Source organism: Haematobia irritans, chromosome 4 (genome assembly GCF_050003625.1).
Source record: "Haematobia irritans isolate KBUSLIRL chromosome 4, ASM5000362v1, whole genome shotgun sequence".
Taxonomy (NCBI): domain Eukaryota; kingdom Metazoa; phylum Arthropoda; class Insecta; order Diptera; family Muscidae; genus Haematobia; species Haematobia irritans.
This window is the reverse complement of record NC_134400.1, coordinates 193,879,378-193,893,078: the sequence shown is the minus strand read 5'-3', so window position 1 is coordinate 193,893,078 and position 13,701 is coordinate 193,879,378. Positions and strand designations below refer to the sequence as shown.

At 29.4% G+C, this 13,701-nt stretch overlaps 1 protein-coding gene across 1 annotated transcript; it reads left to right on the top strand.

Moving 5' to 3' along the window:
* Nucleotides 1-12,313: 12,313 nt before the first annotated feature.
* On the top strand, nt 12,314-13,349 carry LOC142233961 (uncharacterized). Its single transcript, XM_075305025.1, has 2 exons — nt 12,314-12,397; nt 12,736-13,349. The coding sequence occupies exons 1-2, from the start codon at nt 12,314-12,316 to the stop codon at nt 13,192-13,194; spliced, it is 543 nt and encodes a 180-aa protein (XP_075161140.1). The 3' UTR covers nt 13,195-13,349.
* The last annotated feature ends 352 nt before the right edge of the window (nt 13,350-13,701 follow it).

Genomic DNA, 13,701 nt, shown 5'->3' with positions numbered 1-13,701 from the left:
TCTCTAGACAACATTTTTATGCAATTTTCTCTAAAGACAAAATTTTTATGAAATTTTTTCTTAAGGCAAAATTTTTATGACATTTTTTCTTAAGACAAATTTTCTATGAAATTATCTGTTAAACAAAATTTTTACAAAATGTCCTCTAAACGTACAATTTTAATAAAGTTTCCTCTAAACACAAAATTTCAATGACATTTCCTTTATAGACAAAATTTTTATGAATTTTTCTCTAAAGACAAAATTTCTACGAAATTTCCTCTAAAGGAAAAATTTCTGTGAACTTTTCTCTTAAAGAAAAATGTCTATGAATTTGTCTCTAACGACAAAATTTCTATGAATTTGTCTCTAAAGACCAAATTTCTATGAAATTTTTCCAGAGGTACATTTTTATGAAGTTTTCTCTAAAGAAAAAATGTCTATCAAATTTTTTCTAAAGACAAAATTTCTATGAAATTTCCTCTAAAAGCTAAATTTTTTATGAAGTTTTCTCTAAAACAAAATTTCTATAAAATTTTCCCTAAAATTTCTCTAAATTTTCCTCTTACAACAAAATATCTGTGAATTGTTCTCCAAAGACGAAATTTCTATGAACTTTCCTCTAAAGATACAAAATCTATGAACTTTCCTCTAAAGATACAAAATCTATGAACTTTCCTCTAAAGATACAAAATCTATGAACTTTTCTCTAAAGACAAAATTTCTATAAAATTTTTTCTAAAGACCAAATTTCTATGAAATTTCCTCTAAAAGCAAAATTTTTATGAAAATTTCTCTAAAACAAAATTTCTATAAAATTTTCCATAAAATTCCTCTAAATTTTCCTATTAAAACAAAATATCTGAGAGTTTTGCTCTAAAGACAAAATTTCTATGAATTTTTCTATAAAGGTAAAAGTGTTATGCAATTTTCTCTGAAGAAAAAATATCTTTAAAATTTTCTTTAAAGACAAAATTTCTATGAAATTTTCTCTAAAGACAAAATTTCTATGAAATTTTCTCTAAAGACGAAATTTCTATGAAATTTTCTCTAAAGACAAAATTTCTATGAAATTTTCTCTAAAACAAAATTTCTATGAAATTTTTTCTAAAGACAAAATTTCTATGGAATTTTCTCTAAAGACAAAATTTCTATGAAATTTTCTCTAAAGACAAAATTTCTATGAAATTTTCTCTAAAGACAACATTTCAATGAAATTTCCTCTAAAGGCAAACATTCTATGAAAGTACCTGTTAAGACAAAATTTGTGTAAATTTTCTCTAAAACGACAAGTTCTCTAAAATTGTCTCCCCAGCCAAAAGGTCTACAAGATTTTTTTCCACAAACAAACTTTAAAATTTCCTGAATTTTTCTTTACAGACAAAATTGCTCTAAAGATACAATTTCTATTAAATTTCTCTAAAGATAAAATTTATATGAAATTGCTTCAAAGAAAAAATTTCTACGAAATTTTCTCCAAAGACAAAATTTCTGCGAAATTTCCTCTAAAGGCAAACTTTCTATAAAAGTACCTGTTAAGACAAAATTTTTGCAAATTTTCTCTACAGCGACAGGTTCTATAAAATTGTCTCGATAGCCTCAATTTCTATGAGATTTTGTCCACGAATAAACTTTAAAATTTCCTGAATTTTTGTATAAAGACAAAATTTCTATGAATTTTTCTCTACAGACAAAAGTTTTATGGAATTTTGTGTAATGGCAAAATTTTGTACGAAATTTTCTCTAAAGGTAAAATTTCGATGAAGTCTAAAGGCACACATTTTGTAAAATTTTCTCTTAATACAAAATTTCTTTGAAATTATCTGTTAAGACAACATTTCTTTGAAGTACTCTCTAATGTAAAATTTTAATAAAATTTCCTCCAAGGACAAGAGTTCAATGATATTTCCTCTTAAGACTAAAAGAACAGCCTAAAGAAAAAATTTCTATGAAATTTCTCTTAACATAAAATTTATATGAAATTTCTCTAAAGATAAACTTTCTATGAGATTTCTTTAAAGAAAAAATTTCTATGAAATTTTCTCCAAAGACAAAATTTCTACGAAATTTCCTCTAAAGGCAAACTTTCTATGAAAGTACCTGTTAAGAAAATTGTTTTTTAAATTTTTCTCTAAAGCGACAAGTTCTATAAAATTGTCTCCCTACCCTAAATTTCTATCAGACTTTCTCAACGAACAAACTTTAAAATTTCTTGAATTTTTGTGTAAAGACAAAATTTCTATGAATTTTTCTCTAAAGACAAAAGTTTTATGGAATTTTGTGTAAAAACAACATTTTTTCTAAAGGTAAAATTTCGATGAAGTCTAAAGGCACATATTTTGTGAAATTTTCTCTTAATACACAATTTCTTTGAAATTCTCTCTAATGAAAAATTTTAATAAAATTTGCTACAGAGATAAAAGTTTAATGACGTTTCCTCTAAAGACTAAAATTACAGACTAAAGACAATATTTCTATGGAATTATCTGTTAAGGCAGCATTTTGTGACATTTTCTATAAAGTCACAATTTCTTTGAAATTTCCTCTAAAAAAAAAATTTATATGGAATTATCTGTTAAGGCAACATTTTGTGACATTTTCTTTAAAGTCGCAATTTCTTTGAAATTTCCTCTAAAGACAAAATTTCTATAGAATTTTCTTTATAGACAAAATTTCTAAATATGAAATTTTCTCTAAAAAAAAAATAATCAAATTTTCTCTAAAGCAAAATTTCTATTTTTTCCCCCTAAAGACAAAATTTTTATGAAATTTTCTTTTTAGACAAAATTTTTATAAAATTTTCTTTTTGGACAAAATTTTTATGAAATTTTCTTTTGGACAAATTTTTTATGAAATTTTCTCTAAAGACAACATTTCTATGAAATTTCCTCTAAAGGCAAACATTCTATGAAAGTACCTGTTAAGATAAACTTTTTGAAAATTTTCTCTAAAACGACAAGTTCTCTAAAATTGTCTCCCCAGCCAAAAGGTCTACAAGATTTTTTTCAAAAACAAACATTAAAATTTGCTGAATTTTTCTTTACGGACAAAATTTCTCTAAAGATAAAATTTCTATGAAAATTCTCTAAAGATAAAATTTATATGAAATTGCTTCAAAGAAAAAAATTTCTACGAAATTTTCTCCAAAGACAAAATTTCTACGAAATTTCCTCTAAAGGCAAACTTTCTATAAAAGTACCTGTTAAGACAAAATTTTTGAAAATTTTCTCTACAGCGACAGGTTCTATAAAATTGTCTCGCTAGCCTCAATTTCTATGAGATTTTGTCCACGAATAAACTTTAAAATTTCCTGGAATTTTGTATAAAGACAAAATTTCGATGAGTTTTTCTTTAAAGACAAAAGATTTATGGAATTTTGTGTAAAGGCAAAATTTCGATGAAGTCTAAAGACACACATTTTGTGAAATTTTCTGTGAATAAAAAATTTCTTTGAAATTATCTGTTAAGACAACACTTCTTTGAAGTTCTCTCTAATGTAATATTTTCATAAAATTTCCTCCAATGACAAAAGTTTAATGATATTTCCTCTTAAGTCTAAAAGAACAGCCTAAAGAAAAAAATTCTATGAAATTTCTCTTAACGTAAAATTTATGTGAAATTTATCTAAAGATAAACTTTCTATGAAATTTCTTTAAAGAAAAAATTTCTATGAAATTTTCTCCAAAGACAAAATTTCTACGAAATTTCCTCTAAAGGCAAACTTTCTATGAAAGTACCTGTTAAGAAAATTTTTTTGAAATTTTCTCTAAAGCGACAAGTTCTATAAAATTGTCTCCCTAGCCTAAATTTCTATGAGATTTTCTTAACGAACAAACTTTAAAATTTCCTGAATTTTTGTGTAAAGACTAAATTTTTATCAATTTTTCTCTAAAGACAAAAGTATTATGGAATTTTGTGTAAAAACAAAATTTTTTCTAAAGGTGAAATTTTGATGAAGTTTAAAGGCACATATTTTGTGAAATTTTCTCTTAATACAAAATTTCTTTGAAGTTCTCTCTAATGTAAAATTTTAATAAAATTTCCTCCAAAGATAAAAAATTAATGACGTTTCCTCTAAAGACTAAAATTACAGACTAAAGACAATATTTCTATGGAATTATCTGTTAAGGCAACATTTTGTGACATTTTCTTTAAAGTCGCAATTTCTTTGAAATTTCCTCTAAAGACAAAATTTCTATGGAATTATCTGTTAAGGCAACATTTTGTGACATTTTCTTTAAAGTCGCAATTTCTTTGAAATTTCCTCTAAAGACAAAATTTCTATAAAATTTTCTTTATAGACAAAATTTTTATGAAATTTTCTCTAAAAAAAATAATCAAATTTTCTCTAAAGCAAAATTTCTATTTTTTCCCCCTAAAGACAAAATTTTTATGAAATTTTCTTTTACACAATTTTTATGAAATTTTCTTTTTGGTCAAAATTTTTATGAAATTTTCTTTTTGGACAAAATTTTTATGAAATTTTCTTTTTGGAAAAAATTTTTATGAAATTTTCTCTAAAGCAAAATGTCTATGTATTTTTCCCAAAAGACAAAATTTTTATGAAATTTTTTTTATGGACATTTTCTCTAAAATGTATAATCTAAATGTATAATTTTAATAAAATGTCTTTTAAGGAAAACATTTTAATGGCATTTCCTCTAAAGACAAAATTTCTAGAGGATTTTTATGAAATTTTCTCCAAAGACAAAATTTTTATTGAATTTTCTGTAAAGAAATTTTCAATAAAGCTAACATTTTTGATGAAATTTCTATAAAATTTTCTCTAAAGTCAAATTTACTATGATTTTGTCTCTGAAGTCAAAATTTCTATGAATGTCTATAAAGACAACATTTCTATGAATATATCTCTAGGGATAAAATTTTATGAAATTTTCTCTTCTATGATTTTGTCAATGAAGTCAAAATTTCTATGAATTTGTCTCTAAAGAAAAAAATTTCTATGAATATTTCTCTAGGGATACAATTTTATGAAATTTTCTCTTCTATGATTTTGTCAATGAAGTCAAAATTTCTATGAATTTGTCTCTAAAGAAAAAAATTTCTATGAATATTTCTCTAGGGATACAATTTTATGAAATTTTCTATAAAGGTACATTTCTATGAATTTGTCTATAGAGACAAACTTTCTATGACTTTCCGTTAAAGTCAAAATTTCTATAAAATTTTCTTTATGGACAAAATTTTCATGAAATTTTCTTTGTATGGATTTTTCTCCAAAGACAATATTTCTATGAAATTTTCTGTAAAGCCAAAATTTTTATGAAATTTTCTCTAAAGTCAAAATTACTATCATTTTGTCTCTAAAGACAAAATTTCTATGAGTTTGTCTCTAAGGACAAGATTTTTATAAAATTTTCTCTAATGAAAAAATGCCTATGAAATGTATCTGTATTTTCACACCTAAAGAAAACATTTTTATGAAAAAAATTTAGTGTAAAATTTTTAACTAAAAAACAAGTATATACGGCCGTAAGTTCGGCCAGGCCGAAGCTTATGTACCCTCCATCATGGATTGCGTAGAAACTTCTTCTACACTGTTAGAAAAATATGTTTTTCATATGTTCCGATATAAACAAAATGTGTTTCGGGCACGATTTTAAACCACAATATATTTAAGTGCGAACATGTAATTTTCCTAAACTAACACTAAATGTTTGGGACATCTATGTTAATATGTTAGAATATATTATGTTTGGGGCATGAATGTTTCATAAAAATCATATGTGTGAATACAAACATATATAAATTTACAAATTTCAACTAAACATACATATGTTGTGATATTTTATTCAAAGCGACAGAGAGAGTATAGAGAGAAATAGAGATGGAAACCGGGAGAGTTGACGAAAGATATCAATATAACACAGCAAAAGAGTCAAAAGAGAACAATTTATGTGAAACCGCTTGTATGTTGTTTCGGAAAACTGTTTTATGATAAGGCCAAAAATTTGATATGTTTAAGTCTAAATATTATTTAATTTGAATAAAGAGAATATACATTCTGAACCAAGAGAATAGACATTTGAAAAACAAACAGCTTATGTTTTCGCCTTGAGAGCAGCATTTTATGTATGTGTGGACATGTGTTTTGTTTATCATTTTGGCATTATTTTTTTCTTGGTTCGTTAAAAGAAATCAGGGGTCTTCATAAAAATAACGAAAGGACACTATACTCTTTTTAGAGTTGGGACGGTAAAATGAAATAAGGAGGAAATAGTGAAAAATTACACAGTAAAATGTAAAAAAAACAAAGTTTAGTTTCTCTTTATTAAAAAGTAGTCCACGAGGAGTTGACGGACACCATCAAATATAAAAGCGGGCATTAAGTTCGACTTTTACAGCTAAAACAATTTAAAAAGTTTATTTTCTTTAAAATGAATTATTAAAGAAAAATAAAAGGAATTTTAGAGCGATGGTGTTAAATGCTAGCAAAAAACTGTTCACTCCTAAATAAATTTATGTTTATATTATAAAATTATGTATGTATGTTTATACTCGACTCCACGTTCTTCTTTTGTTAGTTTTTGAATTCCTTCCAAATTTTAAAGTTTTGTACAAAAACAGTTTTTTATTACAAGATTGTTATTTTTGCAATAAAAAATAATATTTTATCCAAAAATCATTCAATTTCGTTTATATCAAGCATTGTTACTGACTATAAATCTTTAATAACGCACATTTCGATGTTTCATTTAAAAAAATTAATATAGTATAAATATAAATGTGTAAATTAAAAAAAAAACAAAAAAAAATGTTCGGTCGGAGCAGGGATTGAACCCACGACCCTTTGCATGCAAGGCAGACATGCTAACCACTGCTCCACGTGGCAAACAAATGTATGTTTCTGTTAAATAATGTTATGTTTGCATGGGCTCGTGGGCGCTGCAAACTATGCTATATAAATGTAACTTAAAACGATAATTATCTACTGGTGACTATAACAGCTACGTAGCCCAGTGGATAGTGTGTTGGCTTACAAACTGTATGGTCCTCGGTTCGATTCTCCGTGCAGGCGAAAGGTAAAATTTAAAAAATTTATAAAAGTGATTAATTTCTTCAACATTATTTGTATTACAGAGAAAGGTGCCAATAACTAAAAAATTTCGTGGAAGTGAAAATTACGAGTATGTTAGGGAATGAGCACAATCGTGTTTGGGAAAAATTCTTCCATTCTTCCATTTTTGGCTCAAAATGCTTCCAAGCATATAATATGTTCACATAAAACAAACATATTAATGTTTCGGCAGTATGCAATAATATATGTGCTTCCTGCAAAATATGTTTGGAACATATGTTAAAGAAGCGATTTTTTTTGAGGGTGTACACTCTTAGAAAAATATGTTTTTCATATGTTCCGATATAAACAAAATGTGTTTCGGGCACAATTTTAAAACACAATATATTTACGTGCAAACAGGTAATGTTCCTAAACTAACACTAAATGTTTGGGACATCTATGTTAATATGTTAGAATATATTATGTTTGGGGCGTGAATGTTTCATAAAAATCATATGTGTGAATGCAAACATATATAAATTTACAAACTTCGACTAAACATACATATGTTGTGATATTTTATTCAAAGCGACAGAGAGAGTATAGAGAAAGAAATAGATATGGAGAGTTGACGAAAGATATCAACATAACACAGCGAAAGAATCAAAAGAGAACAATTTCTGTGAAACCCGCTTGTATGTTGTTTCGGAAAACTGTTTTATGATAAGGCCAAAAATTTTATATGCTTAAGTCTAAATATTATTTAATTGGAATAAAAAAAATGGACATTCGGAACCAAGAGAATAGACATTTAAAAAACAAACAGCATATGTTTTCGCCTTGAGAGCAGCATTTTATGTATGTGTGGACATGTGTTTTGTTTATCATTTTGGCATTATGGGCACAATTTGTTTCTTGGTTCGTTACAAGAAATCAGGGGTCTTCATAAAAATAACGAAAGGGCACTATACTCTTTTTAGAATTGGGACAGTAAAATGAAATAAGGAGGAAATAGTAAAAAATTACACAGTAAAACGTATAAAAACAAAGTTTAGTTCTTCTTTATTAATAAGTAGTCCAAGAGGAGTTAACGGACACCTTCAAATATAAAAGCGGGCATTAAATTCGAGTTTTGCAGCTAAAACAATTTAAAAAGTTTACTTTCTTTAAAATGAATTAATTAAGAAAAATAAAAGGTGTTAAATGCCAGTAAAAAACTGTTCACGCCTAAATAAATTTATGTTTATATTATAAAATTATTTATGTATGTTTATACTCGACTCCATGTTCTTCTATTGTTATAGTTTTTGAATTCCTTCCAAATTTTAAAATTTTGTTCCAAAAACAATTTTTTGTTACAAAATTGTTATTTTTGCAATAAAAAAATAATATTTTATCCAAAAATCAGTCAATTTCGTTTATATCAAGCACTGTTACTGCCTATAAATCTTTAATAACCCACATTTCGAAGTTTCATTATAAAAATTTAATATAGTATAAATATAAATGTGTAAATTAAAACAAAAAAAAAAGTGTTCGGTCGGAGCAGGGATTGAACCCACGACCCTTTGCATGCAATGCAGACATGCTAACCACTGCTCCACGTGGCAAACAAACGTATGTTTCTGTTAAATAATGTTATGTTTGCATGGGCTCGTGGGCGCTGCAAACTATGCTATATAAATGTATCTTATAACGATAATTATCTGCTGGTGACCATAACAGCTACGTAGCCCAGTGGATAGTGTGTTGGCTTACAAACTGTATGGTCCTCGGTTCGATTCTCCGTGCAGGCGAAAGGTAAAATTTAAAAAATTTATAAAAGTGAATAATTTCTTCAACATTATTTGTATTACAGAAAAAGGTGCCAAGAACAAAAATATTTCGTGAAAGTGAAAATAACGAGCATGTTAGGGAATGAGCACAATCGTCTTTGGGAAAAATTCTTCCAAGCATATAATATTTTTGGGCTCAAAATGCTTCCAAACATATAATATGTTCACATAAAACAAACATATTAATGTTTCGGCAGTATCCAATAATATATGTGCTTCCTGCAAAATATGTTTGGAACATATGTTAAAGAAGCGATTTTTTTTGAGGGTGTAAACACTGCCATCCAGAATCGAATTACTTAAGTTGCGGTAACGCTTTGCCAATGGCAAGGTATCTTAAAACCTCCTAACACCATCTTCTAAATTGTATTTAAGTCCATACGTGGTATATATTAAATCAAAAAATATCGATCCAATACGTATATAATTCAGTTTGACAAAGTAGACAAAAAATTTTTACAAAATTTTCTACAGAAATAAAATTAAAAAAAAAAAAATCTATAGAAATAAAATTTTCACAAAATTTTCTATAGAAATAAAAATTTTGACAAGATTTTCTATAGAAAGAAAATTTTGACAAAAATTTCTACAGAAATAAAATTTTAACAAAATTTTCTATAGAAATAAACTTTTGACAAAATTTTCTATAGAAATAAAATCTTGGTAGATTATTTTTGGCTCGAGTGGCAACCATGATTATGAACCGAATAAAATTTGAACAAAATTTTCTATAGAAATAAAATTTTGACAAAATTTTCTATAGAAATAAAATTTTGACAAAATTTTCTATAGAAAAAAAATTTTGACAAAATTTTCTATAGAAATAAAATTTTGACAAAATTTTCTATAGAAATAAAATTTTGACAAAATTTTCTATAGAAATAAAATTTTGACAATGATGAAAATTTTATTATGAACCGAATAAAATTTTAACAAAATTTTCTCTAGAAATAAAATTATTTCTAGAGAATTATTTAGATTATTTTTGGCTCTAGTGGCAACCATGATTATGAACCGACATGGACCAATTTTTGTGTGATTGGAACAATTTTGGTATGGTTGTTAACGACCATATACTAACACCACGTTCCTAATTTGACCCGGATCGGATGAATTTTGCTCCTCCAAGAGGCTCCGGAGGTCAAATCTGGAGAACGTTTTATATAGGGGCTATATATAATTATGGACCGATATGGACCAATTCTGGCACGGTTGTTAAAGATCATATACTAACATCATGTTCCAAATTACAACCGGATTGGATGAAATTTGCTTCTCTTTGAGGCTCCGCAAGTCAAATCAGGGGATCGGTTTATATGGGGGCTATATATAATTATGGACCGATGTGGACCAATTTTTGCATGGTTGTTAGAGACCATATACCAATATCATGTACCAAATTTCAGGCGGATCGGATGAAATTTGCTTCTCTTTGAGGCTCCGCAACCCAAATCTGGGGATCGGTTTATATGGGCGCTATATATAATTATGGACCGATGTGGACCAATTTTTGCACGGTTATTAGAGACCATATACCAATACCATGTACCAAATTTCAGCCGGATCGGATGCAATTTGCTTCTCTTTGAGGCTTCGCAAGCCAAATCTGGAGATCGGTTTATATGGAGTCTATATATAATTATGGACCGATGTGGACCAATTTTTACATGGTTAGGTTAGGTTAGGTTATGTGGCAGCCCGATGTATTAGGCTCACTTAGACTATTCAGTCCATTGTGATACCACAGTGGTGAACTTCTCTCTTATCACTGAGTGCTGCCCGATTCCATGTTAAGCTCAATGACAAGGGACCTCCTTTTTATAGCCGAGTCCGAACGGCGTTCCACATTCCAGTGAAACCACTTAGAGAAGCTTTGAAACCCTCAGAAATGTCACCAGCATTACTGAGGTGGGATAATCCACCGCTGAAAATTTTTTGGTGTTCGGTCGTAGCAGGAATCGAACCCACGACCTTGTGTATGCAAGGCGGGCATGCTAACCATTGCACCACGGTGGCTCCCTATTTTTACATGGTTGTTAGAGACCATATACCAACATCTTGTACCAAATTTCAGCCGGATCGGATGAAATTTGCTTCTCTTTGAGGCTCCGCAAGCCAAATCTAGGGATCGGTTTATATGGGGGCTATATATAATTATGGACCGATGTGGACCAAGTTTTGCATGATTGTTAGAGACCATATACCAACACCATGTACCAAATTTCAGCCGGATCGGATGAAATATGCTTTTCTTAGAGGCTCCACAAGCCAAATCTGGGGATCGGTTTATATGGGGGCTATATATAATTAAGGACCGATATGGACCAATTTTTGCATGGTTGTTAGAGACCATATACCAACACCATGTACCAAATTTCAGCCGGATCGGATGAAATATGCTTCTGTTAGAGGCTCCACAAGCCAAATCTGAGGGTCCCTTTATATGGGGGCTATACGTAAAAGTGGACCGATATGGCCCATTTTCAATACCATCCTACCTACTTCGATAACAACTACTTGTGCCAAGTTTCAAGTCGATAGCTTCTTTTGTTCGGAAGTTAGCGTGATTGCTACAGACGGACGGACGGAGGGACGGACATGCTTAGATCGACTCAGAATTTCACCACGACCCAGAATATATATACTTTATTGGGTCTTAGAGCAATATTTCGATGTGTTACAAACGGAATGACAAAGTTAATATACCCCCATCCTATGATGGAGGGTATAATAAACAAAATGCTTTAGATATTTCACAAATTTTTCCATTTTAGATTTATTTTAAATATGGGGTTGATAAGGATTTTTTTAACAGTTGGGCACAAATATTAAAATTCATTTTCTTCGCGTGAATTTGTGTTTTAATTGAATTCATATTCATATCGCTTAAGCAGAAATATTATTAATTAAATTAAATATGGACGAAATTGACTTGGAATTTGGAATATAATTTTTTATTAAATTTTATAAATTGTATATTAATTTTTTTTGTATGTGATACAAAGTGGCCAAATTAAATCAAATTCATTACGTGTATATAATTTTGCTAGGAATTTCCAATATCAGTGACAAATTCTCTTTTTTTATTCAGTTCATTTATTATAGCTGTGCGTTACAACCTGACGTAATGGAACAGCAACAAGAACTCCTCCACAGTTCTGTTTTTTTTTTTCAAGCTTTTTGCTTAATTTGTCCAGAGCCCAGATACATTTTTTTGTTGTGGTTAATTGAATTGCTTCCGTTTTTTTTCTCCCTTGTCATTGCCGGTGTACTTACTTTTACCAATTTTGTGAGGCTTTTATTGCTCTTTAGTTTTTTAGCCAGAATTCCAGTGATTTTTTTTTTGTTTTGGTGTTCTTCTATAATCTCTTGACAAGGCCAAGTATGAGCATAGCCATGGCAGTTTTAATGGTTGGCTATGTTTTGGACTCGATGATTCGATGAGTGTTTAGTATAAAAGCTGGAAGAAGTGATAAGAATGGCATCAGTTCTTAATTTCAATCATTCAATACAGACCTACTTTAACAACAACACAAAATCAAAACTCAAGATGTTTAAGTTGGTAAGAAAAATGTTTGACAAACTATTGAAGTCCCACAGGACTGGAAGATACATTTTTAAGGAATTGCATACAAATATCGGATTGAAAAACTAATTCTACAAATAATAGACTTATCCAAATTGAAAATAATATTTTTTTGTTTTCAATCGAAATTGGTCCAATTTATGCTTAATTGAAATTTCTTCAATCACATAATTGATAGTATCAATTACCAACTGCAATGAAAAAATTTATCTTCTTCTCATTATAATCCCCACTTTGTATACCATGCAAGGTGGGGAATGTTACTAAAATCGAAAATCCAAACAAACCCTTTGCAATTTTCTTATATTCCCCAGGTGGTATTGTCTGCTCTCCTCGCCGTAGCTTCAGCTCGTCCCGGTCATTTGGAAACACCATTGTACTATTCAGCCCCCACGGTCACCGTTCAGGAATCATCATTGGCCCATGTTGGCAATATTGTGAAAAGTGTTCCCTCGGCAGTATCGCATCATAGCAATAGTGTGGTCCATAGCTCAGCTCATGTTGTGGAAGATATTGTTGCCCCTGCCGTTAAAACAACATCGTATACTACAAAAACATTGGCCACTCCTGTTGTTGAAACTTATGCGGCTGCAGCTCCCGTAGTCCATAGTTATGCTGCTGCTGCTCCTGTAGTTCAAACTTATGCAGCTACTGCCCCCATAGCTCATACATATGCTGCTGCCCCATTGGCCCATACCTATGCTGCTTTACCGGCAGTGACCAGTTATGCTGCCTCGGCTCCTTTAACCTATACAGCCACAGGTGTATGGTAAATATGGCTGAGTGAGAATAACGGGTGCTTCGAATAATGACTTTGGGATTTAGAATTTTTGGAAATTTACGTTGGAGGAATGAAATGATTTGTTGAAGGATTTTTTTTTTTAAATTTTGAACGAATAAAACGTTATTTATGAAATAAAATTACAAAGCAGGATTTTTCATTGGTTTACATGAGGAAGGAAAATCAGAAAAGGGTAGATTTCAAAGAATCTATCAGCTTTAGTATCGCCAATAAGAGGAGTATCTAAATATAAGCCGATATAATTGGAATATGAAGTTCAAGTTCCTTGTAGAGAACTAATAGTCACAAATATATATTTTGACTAATAGATTTTTTGTTAAAAAATCGAAGTAGTCTTTATGTAATCTTCAAACTCGAAGTATGATCCGTCTGTGGGAATCACGCAAACTTCCGAACGAAACAAGCTATCGACTTGAAACTTAGCACAAGTAGTTGTTATTGATGTAGGTCGGATGGTATTGTAAATGGGGCATATCTG

Coding starts and splice junctions, on each gene's coding strand:
- LOC142233961 (XM_075305025.1), top strand. CDS start 12,314: ATGGCATCAGTTCTTAATTTCAATCATTCAATACAGACCTACTTTAAC. Junction 12,398..12,735: donor AACTCAAGATGTTTAAGTTG/GTAAGAAAAATG, acceptor TATATTCCCCAG/GTGGTATTGTCTGCTCTCCT.